This window comes from Aethalodelphis obliquidens, unplaced genomic scaffold (genome assembly GCF_003676395.1).
Source record: "Aethalodelphis obliquidens isolate GAN/ISIS:26980383/991018 unplaced genomic scaffold, ASM367639v1 scaffold24, whole genome shotgun sequence".
Lineage (NCBI taxonomy): Eukaryota > Metazoa > Chordata > Mammalia > Artiodactyla > Delphinidae > Aethalodelphis > Aethalodelphis obliquidens.
In genome coordinates, this window is record NW_020837968.1 from 21,337,277 (window position 1) to 21,364,910 (window position 27,634).

The 27,634-nt window shown below is 46.7% G+C and overlaps 1 protein-coding gene across 1 annotated transcript in view; it reads right to left on the reverse strand.

The window, feature by feature from the left end:
- Positions 1-27,634, reverse strand: part of KIF26B (kinesin family member 26B) — a 499,134-nt gene that overhangs the window by 128,516 nt on the left and 342,984 nt on the right. The window contains exon 5 of the mRNA XM_027122401.1: positions 27,347-27,530. Coding sequence (XP_026978202.1) covers positions 27,347-27,530 — 184 coding nt within the window. The remainder of the gene's footprint in view (positions 1-27,346; positions 27,531-27,634) is intronic.

The window sequence follows — 27,634 nt, forward strand, 5'->3', positions numbered from 1 at the left end:
CAAGTGACTCTCTGAGGGGGAGTTAGAGAAGGCAGTGGGGAGTACAGCCACCAACTCCAGGAACCTGACATATCTGGGGTAGGAGCATACAGAGTTGAAAAGCGTGTCAGTATTTTATACTTTGAAAAATATACAAGAAAGATAATCTTCCCAAACATCACCCTTTTTTGAAAAGGAGGATGGCGACGTGCAAGGACTATAGGGAAAGGCACGTTTGCAGCAAAAGCACACCTCTCCCCCTTCCCCACCCACGAGGCTGGTGTAGACGGTACCTCCCCTGGCCTTTAGTGCCACGGAAACTAAGGCAAGAGAAGTTGATGGCCCCTCCCACCAACAAGAGAGGCAAAAGGTGGGCCACAAGGCAGACTGAGCCCCAGAACCTCGGCCGGGAGACCCCAGCCCTGATATAGGACGGCTGGAGTGAGGCGCCCAGCCTCCCCGCCACACCTGCTGTCCGTCCAGTCTCCTGCTGCGGTTGCTCCAGGAGCATCTCCCCAGCCTCAGTCCCTACTTGTTTGGATACTTATTCAAATTAAATGGTCTCTAAGGACTACTGAGGTTTGTTCTAAAATTGGCCCCCAAGCAAAGCATGTCAATTTTCATTCTCAGAAAAAACTTATATGAGAAATTGATCTTTTTTTCCCCTTGGCCACTTTTCAATAAGCAAGAACCAACCTTTTAATGGGGAGGAGTCAGTGAGATATCAAATAAGTTGAAAGAAAAATAAGCAATAAGATGATACAGAAAAAATTGTCATTGAAAAATAATTGTCATTAATTTAAAAAGCATCGTGGCCTAGGCAAACGTTGGGGCCTTAATGTGAAAAATATATAATATTTTAATTTAGATAAAATTTGCATCTATGAGCCCCACTTGTAATCATCTCAGGGATGCGGCAGGGCACATCCCTTGTTTTTCATCTGTGTTCCTCGGATTTCTTTTTTGTTTTTGCATTTTATTCTGTGTGTGTTTCATTTGGGTTAGAAAAGTTTTATTCCTCCTCAGGTACTGGGCAAAATGTCAAGAACTTTACTTATATGTGTATTTATAAGAATTCCAAGCGCTCAGAGTCGGGGCAGGAAGAGGGGAGGGTGTGTTTCTCCCTTTCTGTGTTAGGGGGCGCCCTTTCCAACAGAGGAGGCAGAGCCATTTTCTCATGTTAAACACATCTGAACCACTAAAGGGCCTTATAACTTGATTACCTTTGTCAGATGGGCATTTCACAGGGTCATGCTAAACAAAAACAAACATATAATATACGTATGTGACGTACCTTGAAATAAACGTGGGCAATAGTATTGCTGGGATGATTCCTTCTGAGGATGAGATTGAATATTTGGTTTTTAATTTTGGGGGATAAAATTCACATAACATAAAATCTTCCATTTTAACCAGGAGAAATAAGTTTTTTTTTTTTTAAGTATATTTACAATGTTGTGCAACCATCACCACTATCTAAGTCCAGGATACCTGCATCACCCCGAAAGAAACCCCATACCTGTTTAGTAGTGACTCGCAATTTCCCCTCCTCTAACCCGCTGGCATCCACTAATCCGCTTCCTGCCTCTATGGTTATGTCTGAGAATGACTGTTTAAAGGGAATTCCAAACGGCTGCCACAGCAACATCCCCATTTGTCCTGGGATGGTGACGGGTGCAGAGGAGGCCGGAGGCCGGATGGCGGACCGTCTTTGAGGTCTGGGCCCGTGAGAGGGTCCTCCGAGCAGTTAGTGATGGCTGAGGTACCAGCACGTAGGGAGCAACAGAAGTGTGTCCAGCCTCCTTCTCAGGGCCACACCCTAAAACCTGAGCATGTGGTCAGGCAGCCCCTCTGTTCCCATGAAAAGCCAGGAGCCAAGTGATGAAACCCCAGGACCTCAACACTCTCTGTGTCCGGAGAGGAAAATGTCACCTACCTCCTTCTGTCTCCAAAAGTGACTCCTGCCACGGGAGCCAGAGCCAAGCATGCAAGGGTGGTATGCCACATTCCAGGCCAAATGACGAAAGGTAAATAGATCCCGCCTGCCCAAGGGCGCACCATTCCTACAGGAACGGGGGAAGAGTCGCCCGTCTGTGGGAGCAGGGACACAGGCCCTTGGTCTTGCAGCCAAGGTAACTGGGCTTTGTGTGCATTTGCCACACTTGTCATACTTAGCAGATAAAGGCTGTTCCCTGAGGATGCTGTTCTCACATAATTCTCCACGGCTAAGGCCAGAGGCACACTCATCTTGTCTCACTCAAGTTGGCGTAAAGAGGGAAGCCAGCCATGTGTACCCGTCATTTGGACAATTAGCCCCTTTGACGGCAGATTCCCCTCTGAAAGGCTGGCTCTTACAAGCACGTGATTCTCACCAGGAAATAATTTTCCTATGTCTGTCAAGGGCAGTAAGGATGAATGTCCTTACAGGGTGGGATCTGGAGGCTCACAATGGAATCCGTGTAAATACACTGAAGACACCCTGCTAACATATGACCAAACAGAACGCAAGCCTTTGAGAGGCACACTCTAGACTCCACTGTGCACACAGAGAGCATGTCAGGATGACGCCTCTCCCGAGGCTCTGCTTATTTTTTTTAAATCAAGAGAAAGGCCTAATTAATTCTGTTACTGGAAGTGTTTAGAGAGCCTGACAAAGGGAAGGTGAAGCTAATGGACAAGGGCCTCTCAAGAAAAGCCAATGGGTATGGAATCACGGAGCAGTGAACACTGCATCGCCTCTGTCCACTTTCTCATCTGGGAAGGAAGAGCAGAGCTCAGAGGACAAAGGGGCTGTATCCACTGGAAATCGGACTTATCTGCACCTTGATCTAGGGATCGAATAACTTTTCACAACTGAGAAGATCTCTCACAGTCAACACGTTTACTTGGAAGTGGTGTGGCGTCGTGGTGTAAACACAGGTGGGAGCTGGGAGCAGGGGCCCCATTCAGTCCCAACACCATCACCTCCCCGCCCTGGTGCATCACTGATATCAAGCAACATGACTCCTAGAGGACCGCAGGTAAGTACGGGTCATTCCACGTGATGGGTACTTACTCAGTGTCTTATTTAGTACCTAATGCATAAACAAGCATGGTTCTTTGTTCTTTGAGAGACTTACAACCCAACTGGAGAAGGAGGCATGAGAGCAACCAAATAGGATATAATGCAATTTTGTTATTTCAAACGATGAAAATGTGGATTATAAAGCAGGCAGTGTTATTCTAATTGATATATTTTAACATGATAGGTTTTAAAATTTTAGATGTAACTAAGAGGCTAAAAATTACTTGTAATTTTGTGAAATGTGACCATGAAATTCCAAGTATGGATAAATGTTGCCTCAATCCCCAGTCTGCAATGAAACCAGTGAATCCTTATTCTGGGAAAACAACACAAAACAACTTCAGTTTGAGCTTTCCTTGACTTTCGTGACCTGACGTTCAGTGACCGTGTAACATTGAAGGGGAAATTCACGTTCATACAACTCTGTGTCTAACATAAACAGGGGTCCACAGATAGAAAGCAAATATTGAGCACTGCTGTGAGTTAGCACTGAAGTACAAAAGGCACAGTATGTTAAGGAATCTCTCAGAAACGTTTCCTGCCACAAGCATCCTCAGCTCTGTGCCCACAACCCACGGGAGTTGCCGAATGAACAGAACAAACGTGAATTCATATTCCCAAGACTCCAGAACTCAGGGAAGTATCCAGGAGGAGGCAAAACTGGCATCGAAAAGGTGATGCAGGAAACCAATGTAACGGTCCAGGCATGGGGCGATGACAGCCCTAAAGGGGGACAGTGCATGTGGAGAGAAACAACAGATGCAGGTAACATTATAAGGGAAAAATCAGCAGAATTTGCTGATGGGTTGAATGAGGGGTGTGCAGAATCAACACAAAAATGATGCCAAAGTTTCAAACCTGTGTGGAATTATCACTTGACATCCCTGAATTTCAGTTTTCTCATCTATAAAGTGGAAATTAAAAACATCTGTCCCAGGGCTTCCCTGGTGGCGCAGTGGTTGGGAGTCTGCCCGCCGATGCAGGGGACGCAGGTTCGTGCCCCAGTCCGGGAAGATCCCACATGCTGCAGAGCGGCTGGGCCCGTGAGCCATGGTCACTGAGCCTGCATGTCCGGAGCCTGTGCTCTGCAGCGGGAGAGGCCACAACAGTGACAGGCAAAAAAAAAAACAAACATTTGTCCCTATCTAACTCACAGGTTTGCCTCAAGGGAAAGATAAGACAAAAAGAACTCTTGACCATCCAAGAAGCTGGATTCTTCATTCTGCTTTCTTTGAGGGGAAGTGTCCCTTAAGGCCCAGTGGGATACTTTGGGAAGACAACCCATAGACAGTGGAGTAAATTATAAGTAAATCGTACACAGAGAAGGAACGAGAACTTAAGTGGTCATTGGCTTAATCCTCTAGCTCCAAAATCCAAACTCCATTCCCAGTGATGAAGCTGCATACCTTCCCTGGTGGCCTAGCACAACATTTATTCACTGACTAGGGAATATTCTTCACACCCAACCAAACTCTCTTAGTGTCCCCTTAAACCTATTTCTCCTCTTACTCCAGTGAGCATGGAGCAAAGCCAATCATCTTCATCATCTTAAACCTGGTAATAATGTCTAACTTCCCCTGGCTCAGAGTAGGGAAATCACAGAACGTAATCTCCAGTTTTTTTAAAATCATTCCTCTTGTATCGGCTCACTTCAGAAGCACAGCCTGGATGAATGGTTTTAAGATTCGGAGAACATGAAACACTTGGGGTTGTTTATTATTTCTCATATCCTTTACTGGTGCTATGACACTGAGTGAAGAGGCAGAACCTGCAAGTGAAGACACAGAATAAACGAATTCTCTATGATTTCAGTTTCTTTTAAGAACTCCCTCAAGGAAGCCCCACGAGACCCTGGGACCCCAGGACCAGAGTGTGATGTCACTGGCCCAGACCAGCAGCTAATCAATAAATGCTCCCTCTAGCTCCCTGTTCCCTTTCATGCCTTTGCACACGCCAAGGGAAATGCCTCCAACTATGTGACGTTTCACATGCTTTCAAGCCTTGCAAACAAGACTCTGAGAGCCTTTTTCCCCTTTGAATTCTAACCCAAGACTGTTAATATAGACGAAAACTCTTGAACAGGGAATGATGACAGCATCATGCTCCCACACAACCCCATCCCGCTTGCACTCTTAGTATTTGAAGCAGAGTTTTGTCCTGAGATCCAGCTACACAACATCCCCCAATTCTGCAGAGCTCAGCTAGTGGGAACCACTCAGCAAACAGGCCAGTTTTTTCAGAGTTTGTCATGGTGGACCACTGAATTATCAGTGCGGTTTGGTTTGAAGAATGTAAGAAAGCCCTTCCAATCCAAACCGGTGGTGTTCTTGCCACTGGTCATCTCTGTACACCACTGGAGGTCACAATAAAATGTCAGCGTTTGGTTGGGGTGGGATAGGCCCCTTCGAGCCAGGGTCTGTCTCCCATCAAACCTATTCAGCAGCTCCTGGGGATGGTAGGGAAGAAGGGTGCACAGGCTCGGCAGGGGGCCGGAGAAGGCAAGTCTGCCGCTCCACCACTTGGCAAGGTAGGACTCGGGGGCACAGCTCTGTCCATCACCAGTCACTGAAAGGGTGGCCAAATAAGAAGACTTGAAACAGCTCCTGAAAAGCCAGGAGCGGTCACTTCTATGGAAAAGCCCATGTAAGGAAAGCTCCTTCAGGATGGAATAAATCAGAAGCAGGAAGAGCGCTGCCACTGTCACAGTCTACCCAGCAGCATCTGGAATATCTCCGGGGAAATAATAATTGCAGGCCTTTATGGGTCTGCTTATTTCTACAGTCTGGTCTGCAGAGACAGTAAACGTTGACTGTGTCTTAAGACAGGAGGCACCTGATTAATCATCATTTGCTACTTCTGACCCTGTGCCCGGGCTGGGGGGCAAGGCTATGCACACTCGGGACCCAGGATATGGGGGTGCACACAGCCATTTTAACTCTGACCTTGTGTTCTTGGCTCGAGTATGGCCAGAGAAGCAAGTTTTAGAAAACAGTATGTTGCCTTTGAAAGCTTCTGCTTTGGGGAAAGAGACATAATCATTAGTTTTGCCCTTAATTTCTTTTTTTCCCTTCTTTGTTTTTAATCTTAGCACAAGGAATTGCATTTATTTGTTTGGTATTCATTCATGCATTCATTCATCCCCTCATTCATATTCTACCTGATTCTGGAAAAGATTCTGTACAGTGCACACAACTGTCATCTAATTTGCCGTTAACTTGCAGGACCCTGAAGCAATGGAACTTGAGGGGTGGAACGTGCGGCCCTTTGGGTGCAGGTATTGTACTACCTGGAAGGCGGGAGGCAAGTGGGGTAAAGGCTGAACTGAAAAGAAGAGAGGCCCCGCAGCCAACTTACCTATTCCACGCATGACGTGAAAAGGGCTCACTGACTTCCTGTAGCAAACGCGAAAATAATCTGCACGAACTAACTCTGTGCACCTTTCAAGCAGGGCCACAGAGGCAAATTAACTCATCTCCCTTGTTCCATGTAGATCTATTTCAGAGGTGGAATACTGTTGACATTACCGATGTCATGACCTTAATTTCTCACCTGAGCGAGAACACACACTAAGGAACCCTGTGCAGATGACTTGCGAGGGTCCGTCATTCCTGACAGTGACGTCTGAATAGTGTATTTCACGACAGTGAACTCCAAAAACTGTGGGCATTCAAATTTTGTTCTTTATAACGTTATTCTGGAAAGGAGACCATTCTCTGGGGTCTGTGGCCTCTGCCGCAATGGGAGGGGACATGTATGTATCTTGAGGTCGGGTTTCAATGGAAAAGCCTTTGTTGATGCCTCATGTAAAGATACACAGTTGAGGTGGTCCTTCTCCTATCTTTCTGAGTTACTGCAGACAGGACTTAACCCCAAGCTTTCAAGATGTTGTCCCCTCCTCACAGCCGTTCACATTTAAAAGGGCAGGCGAAGCAACTCCTGCATCAAGCTGGGAGCAGGAAATGCAATCGTGACCAGCTTCTGCCCTGGAGGAGGTCTCAGCAGTAGTAAAGAGAGAGAGGCCAAGAAGAAGTCCTGGCAGATACAGAAGGAAAGTGCAAGTGCACTCTGCCTGGGGAAGGGTGGTCCAGAGGATTAGCAGTTTGTGTGGCTGAGAATGGGGGGAAGTGAATTCCAGCAGAGAGAACAGGTGGGAAGACTCCAGGACACAAAGGGTCAGGAGACACTGAGGCTTCAGTTTGGCTGCAATGCGGGTGGTGGCGTTTGGGGGTAGGAACGAGGTCGGGAGCCTCACTGGTATTTGGGATTGAATTGTGCAGAGCCTAGCGTGACCTGCTCAGCTGTTTAATGGAATCCAGTGTAATTAAGTGTAATGATCGCACTTGGAGTTTAGGAATATAATTCTGTGGTTGGGAGGACACACTGAAGAGGGGGCAGAAAGAGAAGAATGCCCAGTAGAGAAAACAGGAACCTGTGGGAAAGTCCCGGGAAGGAGGCTGGGGCCTGGCCGGGAGGGTGGGAAGGAGCAAGAACGGGTTCAACATTGCACTCGGGGGTGTCTTCAGGAAGACAATGGAATTTGATGTGAAATATTTGAATTTTGCTGACTTCTGCCTTTAATAGCCTCCTTTCTGAATCCATTGTTAGGAGCTCACATTCATTCCCTGAACACACATGTACTGAGTGCCAGCTTCTGTGCTGGGAGGTGGGAAGGCGGCCCATGTAAAGATGGCCAAGGCAACGATTCTCCAAATTCTCACAAGGAATTCACCGTCGGATGGGAACTTGGACAAGTAATGAACGAGAACGCAGTGGGATAAGTGCATACAAAGGGGCAGGGACAGGGGGACTCACACCCTCCTGGGGGCTCTCAAGGATTTCTCCAAGAGCAATGGGTCATCCAGGCAGAGAGCAGAGAAGCCGGGGTCTCGGCCTTGTGCTAACACGTAGATTCCCTAACTGTGTCGACAGATGGGAAAATGACTAGTCATGCAGACACCAGAGGAATCGGTGTGCATAAAAGTTGGGAACAGAGGCTCGAATCCTGAGGCCTGGCCTGGCTTTCCTAATGAGCATGTGCCGAACCAGAAGAGCCGACCGTGAGAGTTCTGGTGAGTTTCTCCCTGAAGACCCCTTGCAAGCAATGTGAGGATCTTCCTATTTTAAGGGTAAAACCTAAAAATTGCCATTTTTTGGCCGCCAGGTTATGTTTTTTGAAGTCTGTCGTATTAAGTGCAAAAGGTTAAAGTCACAAACCAAATTACCCTCTCACGTCTCATCCACTCTGTAGGATTCCTGACACCGCCCCCCCCCCCCATCCTCCGCCCTTCCTAATCTCTGGGCTTGACTCTTGGCGGTGGCCACTCACACGGCTGGAAGGTGGTTTCATGGCCAAGTCCAGCAGAGACAGCTGGAGAACTAAGTTGCCGGTAGGATGTGGTCCCTCCTGAAGTTGCCCCCTCAGCCATCCAGGTGTGCAACAGTGACCACCGCGGCCCTGGGGGAAAAGGTTGGAGGGGTGGTTTAATACTGCAGTACATGCTGCAGGAGGATGAGGCCGCAGAGCTGGACAAGCCCTCACGTCCCCACTGAATCCCTCCATGACTAGGAAACCTCGGTTTCTGCCTCATTTGTAAAATGCTCTGTGGGTCTGTTGTGAGGGGCTGGTGGGCTGATGAAACTACTACTAATAGTTGGTAAGATGCACACAGACATGCTATTGATGCAAATCACACCATGAGAGGCAGCATAAGCTGACGCAGAGCTCGCAGGAGCTAAGACTCTGGAGCCAGAGTTAACCTGTTTGACCTCAGGCGTGGGACTCTCCGTGCCTGTCTGTCACCAGTAAAATAGATTTAAATTAATGTATGTAAATGTATTGTGTATGTAAATGAGCTAACATATGTGTTATGGACCAAAACTTTGTGTCCCCCAGAATTCATATGTTGAAACCTAACCCCCAGTGTGATGGTGTTTGGAGGTGCACCCTTTGGGAGGTGATTAGGACATAAGGGTGGTGGCCTCATGAATGGGATTCGTGCCCTTACAAAAGAGGCCCCAGAGAGCTCCCTCACTCTTTCCACCATGGGAGGACACAGTGAGAAGACGGTCATCTATGAACCTGGAGGCAGGCTCTCACCAGACACCACATCTGCCAGCATCTTCATCAATCAACTGTGAGAAATAAATGTTTGTTGTTTAAGCCACTGAGTCTATGGCATTCTGTTCTAGCAGCCCCAATGGACTAGGACAATACATCAATGTACTATGTCTGTAAATGAGTTAATGTATGTAAACACACATTTGTGCACCATACATGTAAATAAGTTAGTACGGGTAAGTATACTGTGTGTATTATGTATGTGTCATTCATGTAAGTGAATGTATGCCAAACACTTAGAACAGTATTCAGCAGTTAGCACTATGTAAGTATTAGCTACGATTATTATTACCGTGGAAATGAGAACGCTATTCCCTTTTTTGCTGGGATTCAAAAATCAATGCTGAGTCAGAATTACAGAGAATGGCTCTAGTGGTTCTCTCCACAGTGAACGCACCTGCCCCTTAGTTACACAAGCAGTGCACTCACTTGGTTTGTGTGTGCACATGACCCCACCTTTCTCGTTTCAGGTCTGCTCTTCTCCTGGGAGGGGAGCGTTCCACACACCACATGGCTTCCCTCTGTATCTGTGGCTGCCCAGGCTGTTCCCCACATGTCCAGCTCTTGTCCTCCACCACCCCTGTACTGTCTGTCGGTCTGTGCCTGCACCATTGCTGTTTCAGTATTAACAGGCCAAGACCAAACTGGAAATAGCTCTGCGCTGTGGGGTTTCAGCACTGCCTCCTGTCTGTCTAACACCCCTCACGATACACAGCCGCCCGTGAGCCGGAAACGTTCCCAGCATCCAGGGCACCAGGTGACTGGCTTCTGGGGGCAGCACTTAACCCCTCTCTAAGGTGCTTCCGTTTCTTCTAAGGGATCGGGGCCATCCTCTATCACATCTGTGCTGCTGTCAACCAGGCTTCCCACAGGAAGAGGGTACAAGCTGCATTATTCTTGAGCATGGCACCCCTTGGGGGCTGTGATTTTGAAGGCGAGACGCCGAAGTCCAGAATCTATTCTCTTCAGAGCACAGGGGAGTCTGGGGGAGGCCACCTGGGTGGAGATAGGGTCTGTCTGTCACCATTGTCTGACGAAAACACTGTAGGGGCAGGGAGTGAGGGGTGGTGAGGGAGCTTACAGCTGGAGGGAAGGATGTCTTCAGGAAAGACAGAGCACCTGACAGCAGGTGTAACAACCTGAGATTTCCACATCAGACTTCCTCAGGAGGGGAGAGACTGACAGCTTGTCAGAGTTGCACTTCTCTGTTCCCAGAAACTTATGGGGTCCCCGAGAACCTTCATGATGTGAAGTGAGATGTTTGAAACCTCTGTACTCTGTGAAAGCAACACAAAATCCAAGTTCCCTCTTCGTTCTTCTGCTAATAGAATTAGGAACAGAATATAGTAAGAGGAATAGAGGATTAACATCTGATGATCTCTAAATTTTAAAACAAATATCATGGCAGAATTAAAATGAAGTAATACTATAAGCTACAATTTTATTTCATAGGAAAGAAATGAAATAGTAAGTTGCCAGGCCCAGCATCATATGTGTAGCTCAACATGTCTCTCTCCTCCCTTAGCAGAAGGAAAGCTCTTTAAGGGCAAGATCTGCATCTTGGGGGTATCTGAGTCTCCTTCCAAGCGAGGAGACGGCAAATGGGAGAGATGCTCAATGAATTGAAGTGACAGGCATCTGTGTATTCAAATGAATAAATACCCCCCCCCCCCGCAAAAAAAGGTAAGATACAGCCCCTTTCCTCCACGTTCATGGTCTGTACAGGGGCACATGCACAGTGCATGGAGGTGGGACCAGGGGGAGGAGCTGCAGGTGGCAGGTAACGCAGGAGCTGGGCCTTGAGGGAAGAACTGCATTTCTTCCAGGCCAGCAAGTGATGGGGAGACAAGCATCCCTGGCGGAGACCAGGTCAGGTGAACAGACAGGGAGGCACCTCGAAGGGGCCTGGCGCGTCAGTAACATATAATGTGGCACGAAATCAGCCAAAATGCTGAAAATATTGATTGAAAAAAACAGACTTACCCAAGAACAAATCAAAAACCTTTGTTACTCACTATCCATTTGGTAGTAAAAACAGATCTCCTTCAATTTTAATTTAAGTACCATGAGCCTGCATACACAAAGGCTTTAAGAAAACCCATAATAGATTCCAGTGGATGTAGCAGAATGATGAGTCGTTTTTCTTATATAATCTGACAAGAATTCTGCCTCGACTCCTGTCAAAGATTTGAGAGCATCTTCTGTGACACTAAATCGCCTACACAGAAAATGCATTACCTAACCCTCTCCCCTTCTCACCTCTCTCCAAGCCTGGGTAAGTGAGACACTGGGACTGAGGTCTTGTGAGTGACAACATCATGCATTTGGCCTTGCAGATAAATCTGTCCTTCCCAAGCGTTACGTTGCTCTGCAAGTAAATGGTGACTGAAATTACTCAACCTGAATGTTCTGAGAGGGCAGGCAGGAAACATGGTGGGCACCCTGTCCCGGAAGCTCTCTGCGCCGTGATCCTCAGTGAACGGACCTTTAGCCAGCACCTACTGTGTGCAGGGAGGACCGGGCCTGGACATGGTCAGATGAAGTCCCTGCTTTCAGAGCCCCCGGGGAAGTGGGCCAGATCCAACACAGCAAAGTAAACACTGAACTGGAGCCCCACCGGGTGCTGTGAGGACAGCAAGAGGCTTGGGAGCCCAAGGGAAACTTCCGGGGGAGAATAACGCCCAAATTCAAGCCTGAAGAAGAAAGATGAGTTAAGAACCAAGGAGGAAGATGTGGGCGCAGGTCCAAAGGCCTGGAAGTGAGAGGAAGAACCCTCCTTGCAGGACTGAAAAACATTCACTGGGGTGCAAAGGGGCCAGCAGGGAAAGGTCAGGCTGGAGGGCTGGAGTAGCCCCAGGCAGCCCCCGGCTGAGTGTGTTGGATTTTCAGCTGAGGGCAAGGGTGAGCTTAAAAGGGAAGCCATGTGATCAGCTGGACAGGAGTGGGGTGGAGAATTTGGGCAGCCGTTGACACAATCCAGGTTCAGTCCCCTGCGGGCCCAGGAACCACTCTTGTCCTTCACAAGAGGACCGCAAGAAGCTGCAGGTGGTCACCCGCTGGCCCTGCATCTAGATGGTTGGTCATTCATTCCAGGCTGCTCTGGCTGTGATCCTAGGACGCTAGTTTTCTAAGAATCAAGGGCCTTCTTAGTATCCAAGATGGATTTCTTGTCCCTGAAACCCAGTGTTATTCCCCTCAATGTCACCCCCTTTCCCCCTCAACCTTGGAGGGCTGTTGACTAAATATCTCACTTCTGGTTGGATGGACATTCTCCGAGATTGGCCTCAATCTGGACCTTTCCCCAAAAATACCTGTATCTCACCTGTGCCTCTTCCCCTGATAGGTTTAAATCCAAGTTGAGACCTGAACTCACATCTCCCATAGCCATCTCGTGAACAGCCCACCTAAAGCTTCCACACCGATGGATCACTGGAAGTCTCAGTCCCAACCTTTCTTGGTCTGGAACATCCCACCACGCCCTGAGCTCCACGGGACCACGAGAAGAGGCTTTCCCACAGTCCAAACCTAGCTGCAGGCCTTGTTTCCTCAAGCACAGTTGTTGCAGACTTGCTATTACCTTGTGACAAAGTATAATTATTTCCCCCCTCTGCGAATAATGAGCTTAAGACCCAGAGAATCCTTCCTGCTATGGTCGGAATGTCTGTGTTCCCCCCAAATGTATATGTTGAAATCCTAACCCCCAAAGATGATGCTATTAGGAGGTGGGACCTTCGGGAGGTAATTATGTTGTGAGGGTTGACCCCCCATGAATGAGATTAATGCTCTTATAAAAGAAGCCCCAGAGCGCTCCCTTGACCTTTCTGCCAAGTTAAGGATACCATGAGAAGCCTGCAGCCTAGAAGAGGGCCCTCACCGGACCATGCTGGTACCCTGATCTTAGACTTCCAGCCTCCAGAACCATGAGAAAAAAATTTCTGTCATTTATAAGCTACCCAGTCTGTGGTATTTTGTTATAGCAACCTGAACAGACTAAGAAAGTCCCTCAGGCCACACAGCAAATGAGGGAAGACAGCTGGGATTCTGACGCACATCTCTAATCCATGTTCCTTCCACTGCACCGCATTCAACTTCATTAACTCATCGCACTGCTGGTGGTGATGACAATGGAGAAAGTGAAGATGCTGAGAGCTTCCTTTTGGCTACCCCTCTGCAAAGAGATCTGGATTCTCTCCTAGACTGCCAATTCAAGGCCACTTAAAATCTACCCATCTGTTCAGATTTTCTGCTAACTAAAGATGAATATATATGAACACATATTATTGATACTATCCAAGATATTTGGAAAATTCTGGAAACCTAAAATTAAAAAAAAAAAACCCTCTATCTGTGTTTGCTCTATTACATAGCTGGTGTCTTCCACACAATGCCTGGTACTTTTGAGTAGGCAGTCAGGAGTGTTTGTTGAATGAGTGTTTCTTGGGAGTTAGACCACGGCCTAGATTGAGATAGATGTCACTTACAGCCTCCCTCCAGGTGTACGTTTCACAGTGTAACTTCTAGATGGGGTTAATTTGGGAGAGTGCATCCTTCTGGCAGTGAGTTCCACACTACTAGGGAAATGGGATGGCCGTGGGGAGCCACAGTGGGAGTGGGGTAGAGAGAGAAACAAATCATTTTGATGAAGATTAATGTGGTAAAATTTGGGCATTTTCGTGCAGTCCTTGCTCTACGGAGTAAGCAGGTTGCGGCCAGCATTAACTGGCAGATGTAAGACCATTCATCTGGGATCAATGCCGCCTGCAAGCTGCAGCCCTGACTCGGGGCTGCATCTCTGTCTCTTCAGAGAGAACCACAAGACTGTCAGTGCTCGCCTGCCACAGAGATGCTGAGGTCCTCCTCTGAGGTCTCCAAGGTCTCAGATTTTCTTCCCCATGCACTTCTCCCCACTTCACTCTCTGAGCTTATGCCTGTTTTCTGTTTTCTCGAAGCTCTCTTGAATAGGCATGTCACTCTTCCCCAGAAACCGCTAAATGAGTGGTCCACAAAATGAACTCCCAAAGAAACCCTTATTTCAAAAGTTCAGTAACTACTGACTGGGTCGCATCTGAATTTGAGGTACGTCATCCCCTACATTAGTCTTTCTTCCTAAATGCTCACTGAACCTTCCTGCAAATCCTCTGAAAGTGCAGAGGATGGCTTTCCTTTGTCTGCTGTGGGGCAGCATCTCCTTCTACTCGGACATACACCTGTCCACTCCAATCCCGATATGCCGATGGGAGCAGACACTTTTTTACACCCCACACCCAATCAGGGCCAACTCCAGCCCTTCTCTGGAATTTTGAGCTTAGGGTCACAGGAGTGTGTGGGGTCTGCTGGTGGGAGCTATAAGATAATGATGCTTTAGAGCCGTCAGCAGCTGTGTGAGGGCCAAGGCTGGTCTGAACTGAAGAATGAAGCCAAAATGTGGAGGAAGCACAAATGAGAGGCAGAGAGAGAAAGACAGTCCTGGATCCTCAGTGGACCCAGCTCCAGGCCTTCCTGACTTTCCCGGGTCTGGGGCCATAGTCACCAACATCCCTCCAGTCATCTCCCATTCCTGACAGTTTGAGTTTCTGTTGCCTGAAACTAAAAAGACTTCTAATTAATACAAACCCCTCTCATTCTCCTTTAGTCCCCTCTGCTCATCCCCACTCCAGACTATACCACCATCGAGTACACATATTTTTCGAGATAACTTCAGAATCTCACCGATCATCGATATTAGTCTCATATCTTAACAGGAGCATTCTCAAAAGAAACCAGGCAACATGGGAACTTTGAAAGGTCGCAAGCGGCTCCCTCGGTGAGAAAAGCAGAATGGAGAATGCAGAGGCAATGGAGGAACATAACCCAGGATGGTAGACGGCTTTCTCTACGACCTTGAACAAAGCCCCTTGCTTCAGCCCACCTCAGAGAGGACGAGTACAACTTCCTTATCACGTACTTTCAGGGGAATTCTATCTGTAAGTAAAGGACACATGAGTTCTTTTAAGAGAGTCTGCAGGAACACAAACGCTCTGCACGCCACTGTGATTCATTCATACGAACTAATCGCAGCGAAACTGCAGGTAGTACATCAAAGTGTTAAAAACGAAACAAAAGTACATCCTTCCCCGCCTGCTGCACTATCGGTTGTCATTACAGTGCAGTTTGAATACTTTAGGAAGATGACAGTGTATTCAGTAAAAAGGGAGAAAACTCACCAGGAAGCCAATTATCTTGTACAAATTTCAGCCTCATGAATGATGATAACACTAACAGGTATTTTTAGTTTGAGTTGTCTACCTAAAGAATGATTTTTAACTCTTCCAAATCGCAATGCGGGGGATCCTTAAGGACAGAGACCATTTTGAACTCATCTGTGTATTCCCAAAGTGACCGACACAGAGCAGGTACATCATACCTGCCTTATGAATGAACCAGTGGACAGACACATGCATGGATGGATGATGGATAAACGAGTGAGGGATGGCGTAGGCAAAAGCAGGAAAAATAATCGTAAAATGACCGTTATACTCTATACTTTAATGTCTTTCAGTGCCGGAAGTTCTATCTGCCTGTTATATGGCTAAGCATCTGTGGGGATATGAAAGCAGTATCAACCAAGATCCCCACTCTCACGACTAAACACTCAGTGGAGGAGATAAATTATACCCATAAAACAATGAGAGCAATATAAAGCAGTAAATGGTTAATGAGCAGAATCTGGGCTAGGGGAAGTACATGGTACAAAACATCAGAGGATCCGGGGAGCCGGCTTGGGGAATAGATATGGGATGCTGATGAAAGCAGGCACTTAGCCAGCTCTGGAAGAGGGGGTGGGTGTGGACACGGGAGAGAGTAGTCCATTATGAGAGAAAATTAAGAGCAGAAGCCAGACAGGAAGAGCAGGCAGGATGGGTTCAGGGCGTGCTGCCTCTCCCAGCACTGTCTCCACAGACCACTGCTCAATAAATACCTACAACATACCTCCTGAAACAGAAGTCAACATTCACACATTGCTATCGGCACTGAGCTAGTGTTCTAGACACAGAATTTTCATGGGACTCAATCACCCACATGGCTCAATATAGTGTAGTATGAGATTCACTGTTAAGTCAGCGCCAAGGGTCCTGTCCCACCCAGCTCTGACCCAGAGTTGTTGTCATTCTGGAATACGGCTAAAGTACAATGGACTTTTCTCTCATGGAATTCAGGACATTTTCCGGTTTGCTTTGGCCTTTTAAAAATCATTTTGAACATTAGTTTACTTTCACTGGCTTGCTTACTGCATGGAAATAGGAGCCACACAAGACAATCCAAACCATCAGAGCTTTCAATACAAGGGCTAAAACACCACAGGGACAGTTACAAAGCTCTCTGAGATGATGAGTGGAGAGGACAGCGGCAGGATGCTGGCAGCAGAAGAGGATGCCCTGGTGCCTGCCTCGTCCATGTTCACCACCTTGCAAACGCAGCTGCCCCATGACAGCCAGGGACGTCTGCTTACCGGGTCTTTGCTGAAGCCAAATGACTACATATGAAGTGTGTAGAGAGACGGCATCATGTAGCCATCCAGAGAACAAGTCCCAGAACCAGGGCTCGTATATATATCCCAGCCCCACCACGGACCAGGCATGCAAACTCGGGCAGATTCCTCATATCTGTTTCAGCTTCCTCCCATGTAAAATGGGGGTGATTATAACAGACCCTTCCCACAGACTTGTAATGAGGATTTAACAAGTTAATACCTGTGAAACACTCAGAATGGTGCTTCAGTGGCACAAAGAAATGGCCAATATATGTTGTAAGATCAGGAAAAGAATACTGGAAACAAAGATGTAGGGTGTTCCCATCCACTCTGAAAAGCTGTGACGCCTCTGGGAAGTGTCTTACCTTCTCTGAATCTCATCCATCAGGAGGACCTAACACTCCCTCCTGCCCCTACTGCCCACCTCTTAGAACTGTATGAAAGATCGAGAGAGACAATACGGATGAAGGGAAGTGTAAGCCACAAGCCTTACACAGATGTAAAGGATCATCACTGCAGAATGGAGACCCAGATCATGATGCCATCCATCCATTCATTCACCTAGTATGATGGCTAATTTTTTGTGGCCATTTGGCTGGGCCACAGGACCCGGATATTTGGTCAAGTGTTATTCTAGATGTTTCTGTGAAGGTATTTTTTAGATGAGATTAATATTTAAATCAGCAGACTTTGAGTAAAGCAGATGACCGTCCATAACGTGAAGGGGCCTCCTCATCCAAGCAGTCGAAGGTCTTAATAGAAAAAGACTGACCTCCCTGGAAGAAAAGGGAATTCTGCCAGCAGATGCTCCCCTGGGTCTCCAGCCTGCCGGCCTTCCCACACATTTTGGACTTGCCAGCCTCCACGACTGTGTGTTCTCTCCCTCTCTTCTCCACACACACACACACACACACGCATGCATCCTGTTGGTTCTGCTTCTCTAGAGAGCCCTGACTAATACACCTACTATTTACTGAGCACCTGGGTAGGATTCAAAGTGGGGTGAGAGAGACATAGCCCTGCTTTCATGAAGCTTACGGCCAATAAAGAGACCCACTAAACATGGAACTATAGAGATCAGTTATCTATAGGGTGATGAATGCAATGAAGAGAAACTTTGGGTGCTATGAAAACACGTAATGGGGCACCTAACCAGGGAAATCTTCCTCCAGGAAGCCGCATTTCTGCAGATATCCCTGGGATGGGCAGGAACCAGCCAAGCAGAAGCTGAGCAGAGAAACAGCGGGACCTCTAGACAAGAGCAAGTTTTCTGGTGCCCTTCTTGCCCAGGCTCTGGCCACTTGCACTTAGAACCAGAGCAGACAGCCTGATTTCAGAGCCGTGTAGCTGGTGGTAGTCTGAATGGCGTTTTATTCGCCCTCGAGTCCTTTGGGGCCCCTGTAGGGTGCTACTTCTACCGTGTTCTATAGAATGGGGGACGGAGTGGGGGAAGGCAGACCAACAATCCTGCTCTCTGATCTTCCCATTTCCTGTGATTTTTAACTTTCCACTGCTTTACATGACACAGTGCAGGGAGTATTTTACTGATTGGGTTTTTAAAACTTTGCCCTTCACTGAAAACCTTCTGGTACAAATATGGCAAAATGTTTTCTCAAAATACTTAAAACAAGGAACAGATCAAGTTCACGATTTGATTCGCTACAGCTGGTACACTGCTCCACTAATGAATCACCAAATACTCGTTGTTGGTGGTAAGGAGATCTCAGCTAAGCTGCAAATAAACAAAATTTCTATCTGAATAGCTGGCTATGGCATGGAACACACAGGCAAGACCAAGGGAACAGGAAAAGAAACTTGGAAGGAATTTTGTCCCTAGCACTAAATGCTACTGCCACGGTTCTATTTCTGTTGTTTCATCTAGAAAGTCAAATACTCAGATTCAATGCTGGAACTTAGAGGTTGGTTTGTGGACCATATGCTTGTTCACCTGTTCCTAATTCATATATTGAAATCCTAACCCACAAGGTGATGGTACTTGGAGGTGGGGCCTTTGGGAGATGATTAGGTCATCAGGGTGGCACCCTCATGAATGGGATTAGTGCCCTTAGAAGAAGAGACAGGAGAGCTTGCTTGTGCTCTCTCTCTGCTCTCTACCATGTGAAATACAGCAAGAAGGTGACTGTCTGCAAATCAGGAAGAGAGCTCTCGTCAAACACCAGATCTGCCAGAACCTTGACCCTGGACTGCTCAGCCTTCAGAATTGAGAAAAATAAGTGTTTGTTGTTTCAGTCACCCAGTCTATGGTATTTTTGTGACAGTAGCTGGAACGGACGAAGACAGCATCACAGAACAGAGCTAACCTGAACTTGGAAAGCAATATGAGAGAACGTAGGGAGTCTTATGTTGTGGCTGTCAGGAGCTAGAGGATTTTTATTTCAGACACTATTTAATAATCTAAGCAAAATATGTTTTGCTTTTAAGAATGTATCAGAACGATTTTCCCCCTCCATAATGATACATTTTAGTTCAGTGAAGCATTAGAAAGGAATTCAAATGTTTTGCTCTGCTAGTCATTGAGTAGGCAAGAAGAGCGTTTCCTACTCTGAGGCACAAAGGACAACTTTCTAATTAACTCAGCAGTTTGGACTCACCATTTTTTAAAAATAAAACATTACTATCAATCCCATTTTAATGGGATAATTATAGCAAATCATGATTAACTTCTCTTTCAGCCATCAGCAAGAGAAAGACGCAGAAAGATAAGATGTTAGAAATGTTAGCTTAAAATATACCTACTGTTCCCATACTCTTGATATCAGTAATTGTCTAATTGTGCTGAGCCTGACTAAAATGTGGTTTTTGGACAAAGGATGATCAAAAGCCCTATTCTGGCATTATCATCCATCTTATTGCCCTTTGTTTAATTGAGAAAGTGGCATTGATTCCAGAGAGAATTCCCTCATTTTATCTCGTGTTTTCATTCCATAAGTCAGGATGCTAATTAGGGATTACAGGTATTCAGGGAGGCCCCAAACCTATCCTCCAATTATGGTAAAGGTTTATAGCCTTTAAAAAGCCCCTTTAGAAAAATCACCTTCCACCTCCTTCCACACAAGTATGTGCATGTGTGTGCATACACACACACACACACACACACACACACACACACACACACCCCTCCCTATCAGTTCCACTTACTACCTAAAAAAATAGAGTCTTACAATTGAAGCTGAAAGTCACATAAAGGGGGAGAAGCTTAAGAATCACTCAAATTCTGCCTTAAAGTCTTCATGACTTTCATGATCTTTCACACTCCAAAGCTTAAATTTTTGTCTTCTCCCACAAAAATGGGTTGACAAGTTACTTCATCTTGTTGGGCCTCAGTTTCTTCCTATGCACAGTGGGAGGACTGGACAAGATGGTCTTTGGGAAAACTTCTCAGTGAGGGATGTTGATGGTGCTTACACATCGCCACAGTGCCAGCACTAGGCAGCAGCCTCTCCCCGATGTCACCCTCCCAGGGCAACTCAGGTGCTGAGGAGTAAGCAGGGCCAAGGACCACTAGGGTCTTGTCCTTTAGATGCTCTTGGTGTTTCTGCCTCATTACAACAGCTCCATCATGCAGCTCTATCATTCAGCACTACACAGTGCTGAATGCCCAGTTAGGATGCCTAGTACTAAACAGACTTACGTTAAAATACTCAACATTTTTGGGGTGTCCTTTATGTAATCTGGCATTGAAAGGGTACAAACTTCCTCCCTGCTTACCCAAGAGTCCTTTCATACAGTTTGCTCTGTGTAGATATTTCAGGCAAAGAAAACCAGAAAACAAGTATTTTATATATAATGTGCCATCCTATCAGAAATCTGATGTAATTAAACTGAAATGTGCTCCTCACCCTTCTCGTTCTCGACCTAATAATGAAGCCAACAGAAAATTATATCCATACAACTTGGTCAGCTGTCTTAACGGCAGTCATGTTAATAATGAAAAACAACAATGGCCGCCGTACTTTCTTTTACACGTGGTTTACCACGACTTTTCTGTCCAGTGGCCTTTAATGGAGAACATCTTCCTAATACTTCCCCGTCTTTGCAAGAATGAGCCTGCTAAATTCAAGAGTGGCATGGCAGGGGGTGTAGAAAAAACTCTCTCCCCATCACTTAGCGGCGCAGTCAGGCTCCAGAAGCAGCGCTCCGGACAGCGGCACCTGCAGTTCCTGAGCTCCGGTTTCCGGTAGCGGAGCATCATGCTGCGTATGTGCGGCGGAGGGGGGCGGGCTCTAGGACAGGTGCGTGCACCTCTGCATACACGGCGGCGTGGGTGGGGGGAGAAGAAACCGCGAAGATTAATGAGTCAGAACATTTTCCCTTGAGTCAGAACATTTTCCCTAAGTCTCCGTTCTCTGGAGATGCAGGTTGGAGGAAGGGTCAAAATAAGAAAGAAAGGAAGGAGAAAAAAACCAAACTCTAACTACAGGAGCTTAGCCGAGTCAACCACAACCAACCGAGCACAGAAAAGAACTGCAATTAGGGACTGGAAGGTCACATGAGTTTATTTCCCAGAAGAGCTAACAATTCAATTTTCAAAGCTATCAGGCCAGCTATCCTGATGAATGTGCATGTATTATTTACGCAGTCTATTTCTCCCCACCCCCCAAAGCACACCAAAATAGAAAGCTCACGATTCCTTTCTGCTGTCTGGCGTGTGTAAGGGGGGAGTAATCACTGGTGAGTAGTGGGATCGAGAATTTTCCATCACATTAGAATACTTGAAATGAATGTTACAGACTGACTCAAATCTTTTCTCTCTGATAAAGCTTCAGGATGAGGAATGGTAGAAATGATAATGAGGAATTTGATAATTTGCATACTATTTAAATAACCCGGACCTTGGTGGGCTGGAAGGCATGAAATTTTCTCCTTGGTATAACCTGGCATCATTTCCTGAACAAGAGAGCTACATCGGCCATTTCTACTTGTTGAAAAAATGAATAAGAGCTACATTTGTACCTTAAAAAAATCTTATTTTAATCTAATTTTTCTATCTTATTGTTTTCCTCTTGTAATGAGAACATAAATTGAACAGTTATCTTGGCTTCTTCTTCCTTACAGTGTCACAAGGGTTTAGTAATCGAATGACTTCTGCTCTAAAAACGTTAAGAAATCTGTAAAGGGAAAGAATCTCTACTGAAAAGCACACGTGGTTCACTTATTTTTTTACCATGCTATTAGTTTACTACCAAATAAGTGGAAGTCTAGAATTAAACTAAACCTAGATAATATAGGACCTGGTAAATGAGCGAAGTAGTGAGTGAGAGTGAGTGCGAGTGTGTGTGTGTGTGTGTGTGTGTACAGGTGTGTTGCGGGGAGAGATGTTATTTAGAGAATACATGTTTTATGTTTTAACAGAGGTCAAAATATGTTGCTACCAGGTTTGAAAAGTAGTGCTAAATAAGAGGCAGATGACTTAAAATCGAGGACTGTGAAGAAAAAAGAATAATGGCTCCAGCCTTTATTGCATAAGAAAGATAATTTAGCCAAACAAGCAAGTCTATTTCTAAATCGCAACTCCAAGGACTCCGCGGAATTGTCTGCCTTGGGGCTGCACCGTCTACAGAGGAGAAATCTCAGTGAGGCACTTCGGAAATGCACAGATGGATGGGCATGAGTGGCGATGGGGATCCAGTGTGACGGATACCACACAACCCTTCCTCTACCCAGACTAGGGATAAGCAGGGGTCCCCAGGAGAAGGAAAGAGCATTTGTAGCTCAGGAGTGATGGCTGAGGCTGAATGCCAGGCAGGCATTTTCACAGGGGCCTAGAGTTCATGGAGATCAGGATATACACCCCCCGCTCCTTTGCAGGCATGTGGCCCAGAGCAGCCAACCGGCTTCTGTGTACTGTCCCCAGCAGTGGCACCTCCTGCAGTACCTGGCACACAGTATGTCTACAGATATTCACCGAGTGAATCGAGTAGGAGAAGCCCTCCGCAACCTGTCTCCAGCTCAATTTTCCATAATTATTCATGTTCGTTTCATCCAATTTTTATGATCTTTTCAAATTCTATAGAGTCTCTTCTCTTGTTGCTAGTACCCACCTATATGAGTTTTCTTATATTCCCAAAACATATCTGGGGGAACAAAGGCTGAGTGGTGATGATTCCATCTTTTTGAGACATTCCTGGAGATTATGAAGGAAAAGAAGGCTTCTTTTCCCTTCATGCTTCATGTATTTCCCTTCAGGAATACTGCCAGGAAGAGTAGAATTAACAAGGTGAACTGTCATCATCATGAATGTGACTGTGGCCATTACCATTCTCCCCTTTAAAAGCATTTATGCACCCGTGGTGGGGCTGCAGAGCTAAATACTGAGTGAGTTAAACAGATAAGACGCTTTGCTCTAGAAGCTTGTAATCCAATACTAAGAGGTCTGACACACCAACAAATGAACCTTAAACATGGATGTTAATTAATTGTGCAAACAAATTTCATGAAGAGCTTTTACTGGCTTAGGAGAAGGAACCATTTTCAAACAGATTAGAAATATCATTTACATAAAGCCAAACTCATGAAATATAAACAGGGACTAAGCTGCTTTGATCCACTAATCATCTTTATCTGTTCATTAAAATGTCTCTACAAGACCACTTAGTACTATAGCTTCTTTATATAACTCGAAAGTTAGGCAGAATTACTTGAAGTCTGTGATTCCAACTTTTCCTTAAGTCAAATAGCCCTTCATAATGATCCAAGTCGGTGAGATGTCTAAGGCTGACTGTTATAATGACTAGATTATAAGTGCTGTCGGGGCAGGCATTCTGCCTGTGTGTCCATCAGGGCAAGCCTAGAGCCCAGCACAGGGCCTGACACATAGAAGATGCTCAATAAATATTTGCCGTGTGCCAAGTACTGCTCTAGGTGCTAGGGATTCTGAGGTGTTTCCTGTGTTGTGAGCGTGTTGTGATTCAGCTCCAAGTGCACTGAAGTTACCCCAAGTTCTTCCATCCCTGTGGCCTCCAGAAAAGCTTTTGCCTCAAGATGCACTTGGTGGCCAGCAATGACTCTGGGTGGAGAAAGGGGTGCGGGGAGGGAGGAAGTTGTTGCTGGAAATCACCGGCAGTGGGACAAGGGGAGGGGTCAGTGTAGCACCTCTGACTCGCTGTGTGTCTACCATGGCCCGTCACTGCCCTTTCTCTCCCATCCATGACTCTGAAAAGGGACACATGTCCTTCTCCACCAGATGGAGGTGACTGCTTCCCAATTTATTTTGCTACCATTATGGTCCCGTTACATTCTTGTCTCCACTCAGATTTTTAAAGGTCATGTATATCTAGAGGCCACCCAGTGAGACGGAAAAGAATAAAATGTCTTACAGGTCCTGACCTCTGGGCTTGACTCAGAAGGCACTGGAAAATCGGGGCCTCCGTTGTCTTGCCTACAAATGAGAGGAGAGCTCTAAACAAACCCACAAAAGCTTGTCTTCAGGTCTCCCGAGGAAGTCCTTGGTGGTTAAGGATAAGAGGTGGGGCGAAGTGGCGTCAGCTGCGCTGGGTTTGTTCCCCATCCCGCCTCAAGGGCCCCCCCCACCCCGCCCAGGTTAAGTTGCTTTTGGCATTTCAATCAAGCTTTTCTACTTCAGATGTAATGATCTCTATATAGCACCAGTTCTTTTATGTTCTATATGAAACTGCACTGTATTTCTTTGAAACGTTAACATGTAAATTATGCAACAGAAATAAACCTACGGGGATTTTTCCATATGGATAAGAGGAATGCAGTGCCTCGTTGTAGTGGACTCTCGGGGTGGGAAAAGCATGAGTCTGGGAAATGGGCCTCCACCAAGATTAGACGGTTGGCGCCTCCGTGGCAGAGTCAAGGCCAGGCCGTCTGGCTTTCTGTGAAGCACACGTCTCACCAGGAGGAAGCATGATGGGAGGTGTGCTCGCGGACCTCTGGCTTCAATCACACGTCCTCAAGTCAAAGTATATAATTACACTGCCCTCCAGAGAGCACACCCCCTCCCACTGTCACTTTCTCGCCACCAATGCCCCAACCCCCATGCTCAGCAGGACAGCTGCCGTGAGGCCACTCGTCAGACAGAAGTCACACCTTCTGCCACCTTCTGTGACACCCAGTCTGGTGACCCCACTTCCATGGACAAACTCCAGGCTTCCCGCATTCCTGGCTGGTTAATGTCACCCTTTCTCTCCCACTGAAAGAAGCACATCGGACTGCAAATGAGAGAAACGGATAGTACTTTACGTTAAAAAAGTAAGTGTGTGGGCTTCGCTGGTGGCGCAGTGGTTGAGAGTCTGCCTGCTAATGCAGGGGACGCGGGCTCGAACCCTGGTCTGGGAGGATCCCACATGCCGCGGAGCAGCTACGCCCGGGAGTCACAACTACTGAGCCTGGGCGTCTGGAGCCTGTGCTCCGCAACAAGAGAGGCCGCGACAGTGAGAGGCCCGCGCACCGCGATGAAGAGTGGCCCCCGCTCGCCGCAACTAGAGAAAGCCCTCGCACAGAAACGAAGACCCAACACAGCAAAAATAAATTAATTAATAATAAAAAAAAATAAGTGTGTGATTTGCAAGCTTTAGTGTGTGAATGATTATAATATTAATTGTAGTTATACCTGGTCTTATGCTGCTTATCTTACTTATAATTATACTTCTAACTGGTCGCTACATAGAGTACATCATGAAACCAAGATTAGACCAGTGCCTTCCAGATTATTTTCGTGCAAGTCCCAGGTCACCCTGGCTGGAAACAGTCTTTCTGCTGGTTCAGTGCCTGACTGGTGCCCTGATCCCTTTGTCTCAGAATTCCAGTGAGAGGGGAAGGGATGGGGGAAGGAAGGGACAGAAGACCCTAGGCTTGGGGACCAGGCCCACCTGAAGATGTATCTGCATCAACCCTTTTAGGAACCAGAGACTGGGCCACTGTTATAGATGCAGGAAGATAGTTTCTTACGTGGTTCATTTCGAGGTGTCCCGGACAGGGCCGTAGTGGGGTGTATGAGTACCACAGGTTGGCTAATAGTCTGGTACCTCTTTAGAGCGACAGCATTTAAATATTGGTTCACATGTACTCAGAAGAGAAGTAGGGTGTCACTCAGAGCAGGAGAGGAGAAGGAGACTGCAGTGGAGACATTCGATGTCACTGTGTCCAGGGCGGTTCAGCTCCGGTACCAAAGTTCCAAAACTCCTCTTAGCAAAACCAAAGTCCACGCACACTTAAAAATAGCTCAAAAGGTAAATTTTCTGTTATGTGTACCTTACCACAATTCAATTGTTTTCTACAGTTTTGAAAGCCCTGCAGTTACTTGTACCCACCCTCCTTAGAAGGCAGCCTCTCAGCCATCCACTATGACCGCAGTGTGTGTGCCCCTGCGGGGATGCCACTCCCACCTGCATGATTCCTGCTCGTGTGGTTTCCTCCATCTCCCTCCCTGGCCAGTGATGCTAGAGCAGCCCTCGCAGGCTGCCTGGTCCCCTACTTTACCTCTGGGCCTGGGAAAGCCCCGCCCAATGCCATGGAACATTCCAGGACTGGATGCTTTCCGTTAGAATAAACATTGCTCTATTCAACATAATCTTAAAATGTAGACTCTGTTGGAAGGAGTAACTTAGCAAGTTAGGACTTTCCCAGTGGGTGATGAAATAGCGGGTGGGAGGGTATGGGAGGAGGCAGGAGAAATCATCGAGAAAAGGGAGAAGAGCACCAAGGAAGAAGGGCAGAGGGTGTGGGGTAAACTCCAGAAGGACCACGGGTGAGGCTGAGGCCACTGAAGACCGTGAACCCGGGAAGAATCATGTTGAGGGTCAAGGTGAAAGGGAATCAGTGACCTGAATAAGTAAAATCGTCCACACAGTTGAGCAGCCATGCCCTTCAGCAAGACTTGCAACCTCCCGAAATGAGTCCTGTTAAGCGGGTGGCGGGAAACTGGCAAGGTGGTATGTACCGTCCTCCTTCTGAGGAAAGTAAAAGAAAGAAAACAGCCACCGCTTTCTTCGACTAAATGTTTTTATAAGTCACAGCTCATTTACCCATTGAAGAGTAAACCATAAGTTACTTCACCCAGACGTTTATCTCAGAAGAGACAGTTAAGAGATGACATCTAAAAACGAAGTTACCCCAAACATAGCTGAGCCAGGTCTCGCGATGGTGTTTCTACATCTCATCATAATGTTCCCCATCTCTTTCTAAGCAGTTCTAACAATTCAAAATTGCATTTCTTGGCTAGAATGGCACACAGAAAATGCTCCCCAGAAATCCCACCAGTGGTCTGGTTCAAAAGTAGAACTTGGGATTTCTCTGAAGGGGAGGAACAATGAAACTCTGCCAGGGAAGTGACGAAGCATCTTCATGTCTTATTCCTATACCGTGTCTCTTGGTCTCTCCTGCCTCTGCCTCTGTCTTTTGTGTTATGGGGTCTTTTCTTTAATTGGGTACAGTTCTGTCAAACAATACAAGGCTGTTTTCTTTCTGCCAAAATCAAACCACATCTCCAATAATTGGAATGTCTTAATTTACTACTAGTATATGTAACCAAAGAAAATTTTACAGTACTTCCAAACGACTTTCATTTCTTCTCCTTCTCTCCCTGACACCTTCTTGTTTTAGCAAGCAAACCGAGCCCTCATTCTCGTCCTTGCCTTTGATGCAGAGCCCCACACACAGAGCCAGCGTGGCACATGGCACAGGGGCCTACCTTGCCCAGGCCTGGGGTGTCCTTCACCTTGTTGACGGCCCTCAGCAGGCAGGGCGGGGCCGGGGGTGGGGAAGTCTGCAGAATCCCGCTGAAGCTGGTGGCAAAGAGAGGTGGCTCGGTGACAGAAGAAGTGGAAGGCCGATGTTTCTTCTTTTTAGAAGATAGATTTAACTTCTGGGCAGCTCTGGAGGGAAAAATTCAGAAAAAGACAATAAAGGAAAAAGTATATTCACAATTCACAAAAAGTATATATTCACAATCAGATATGCTAGGGTCACTTTCTGTTCC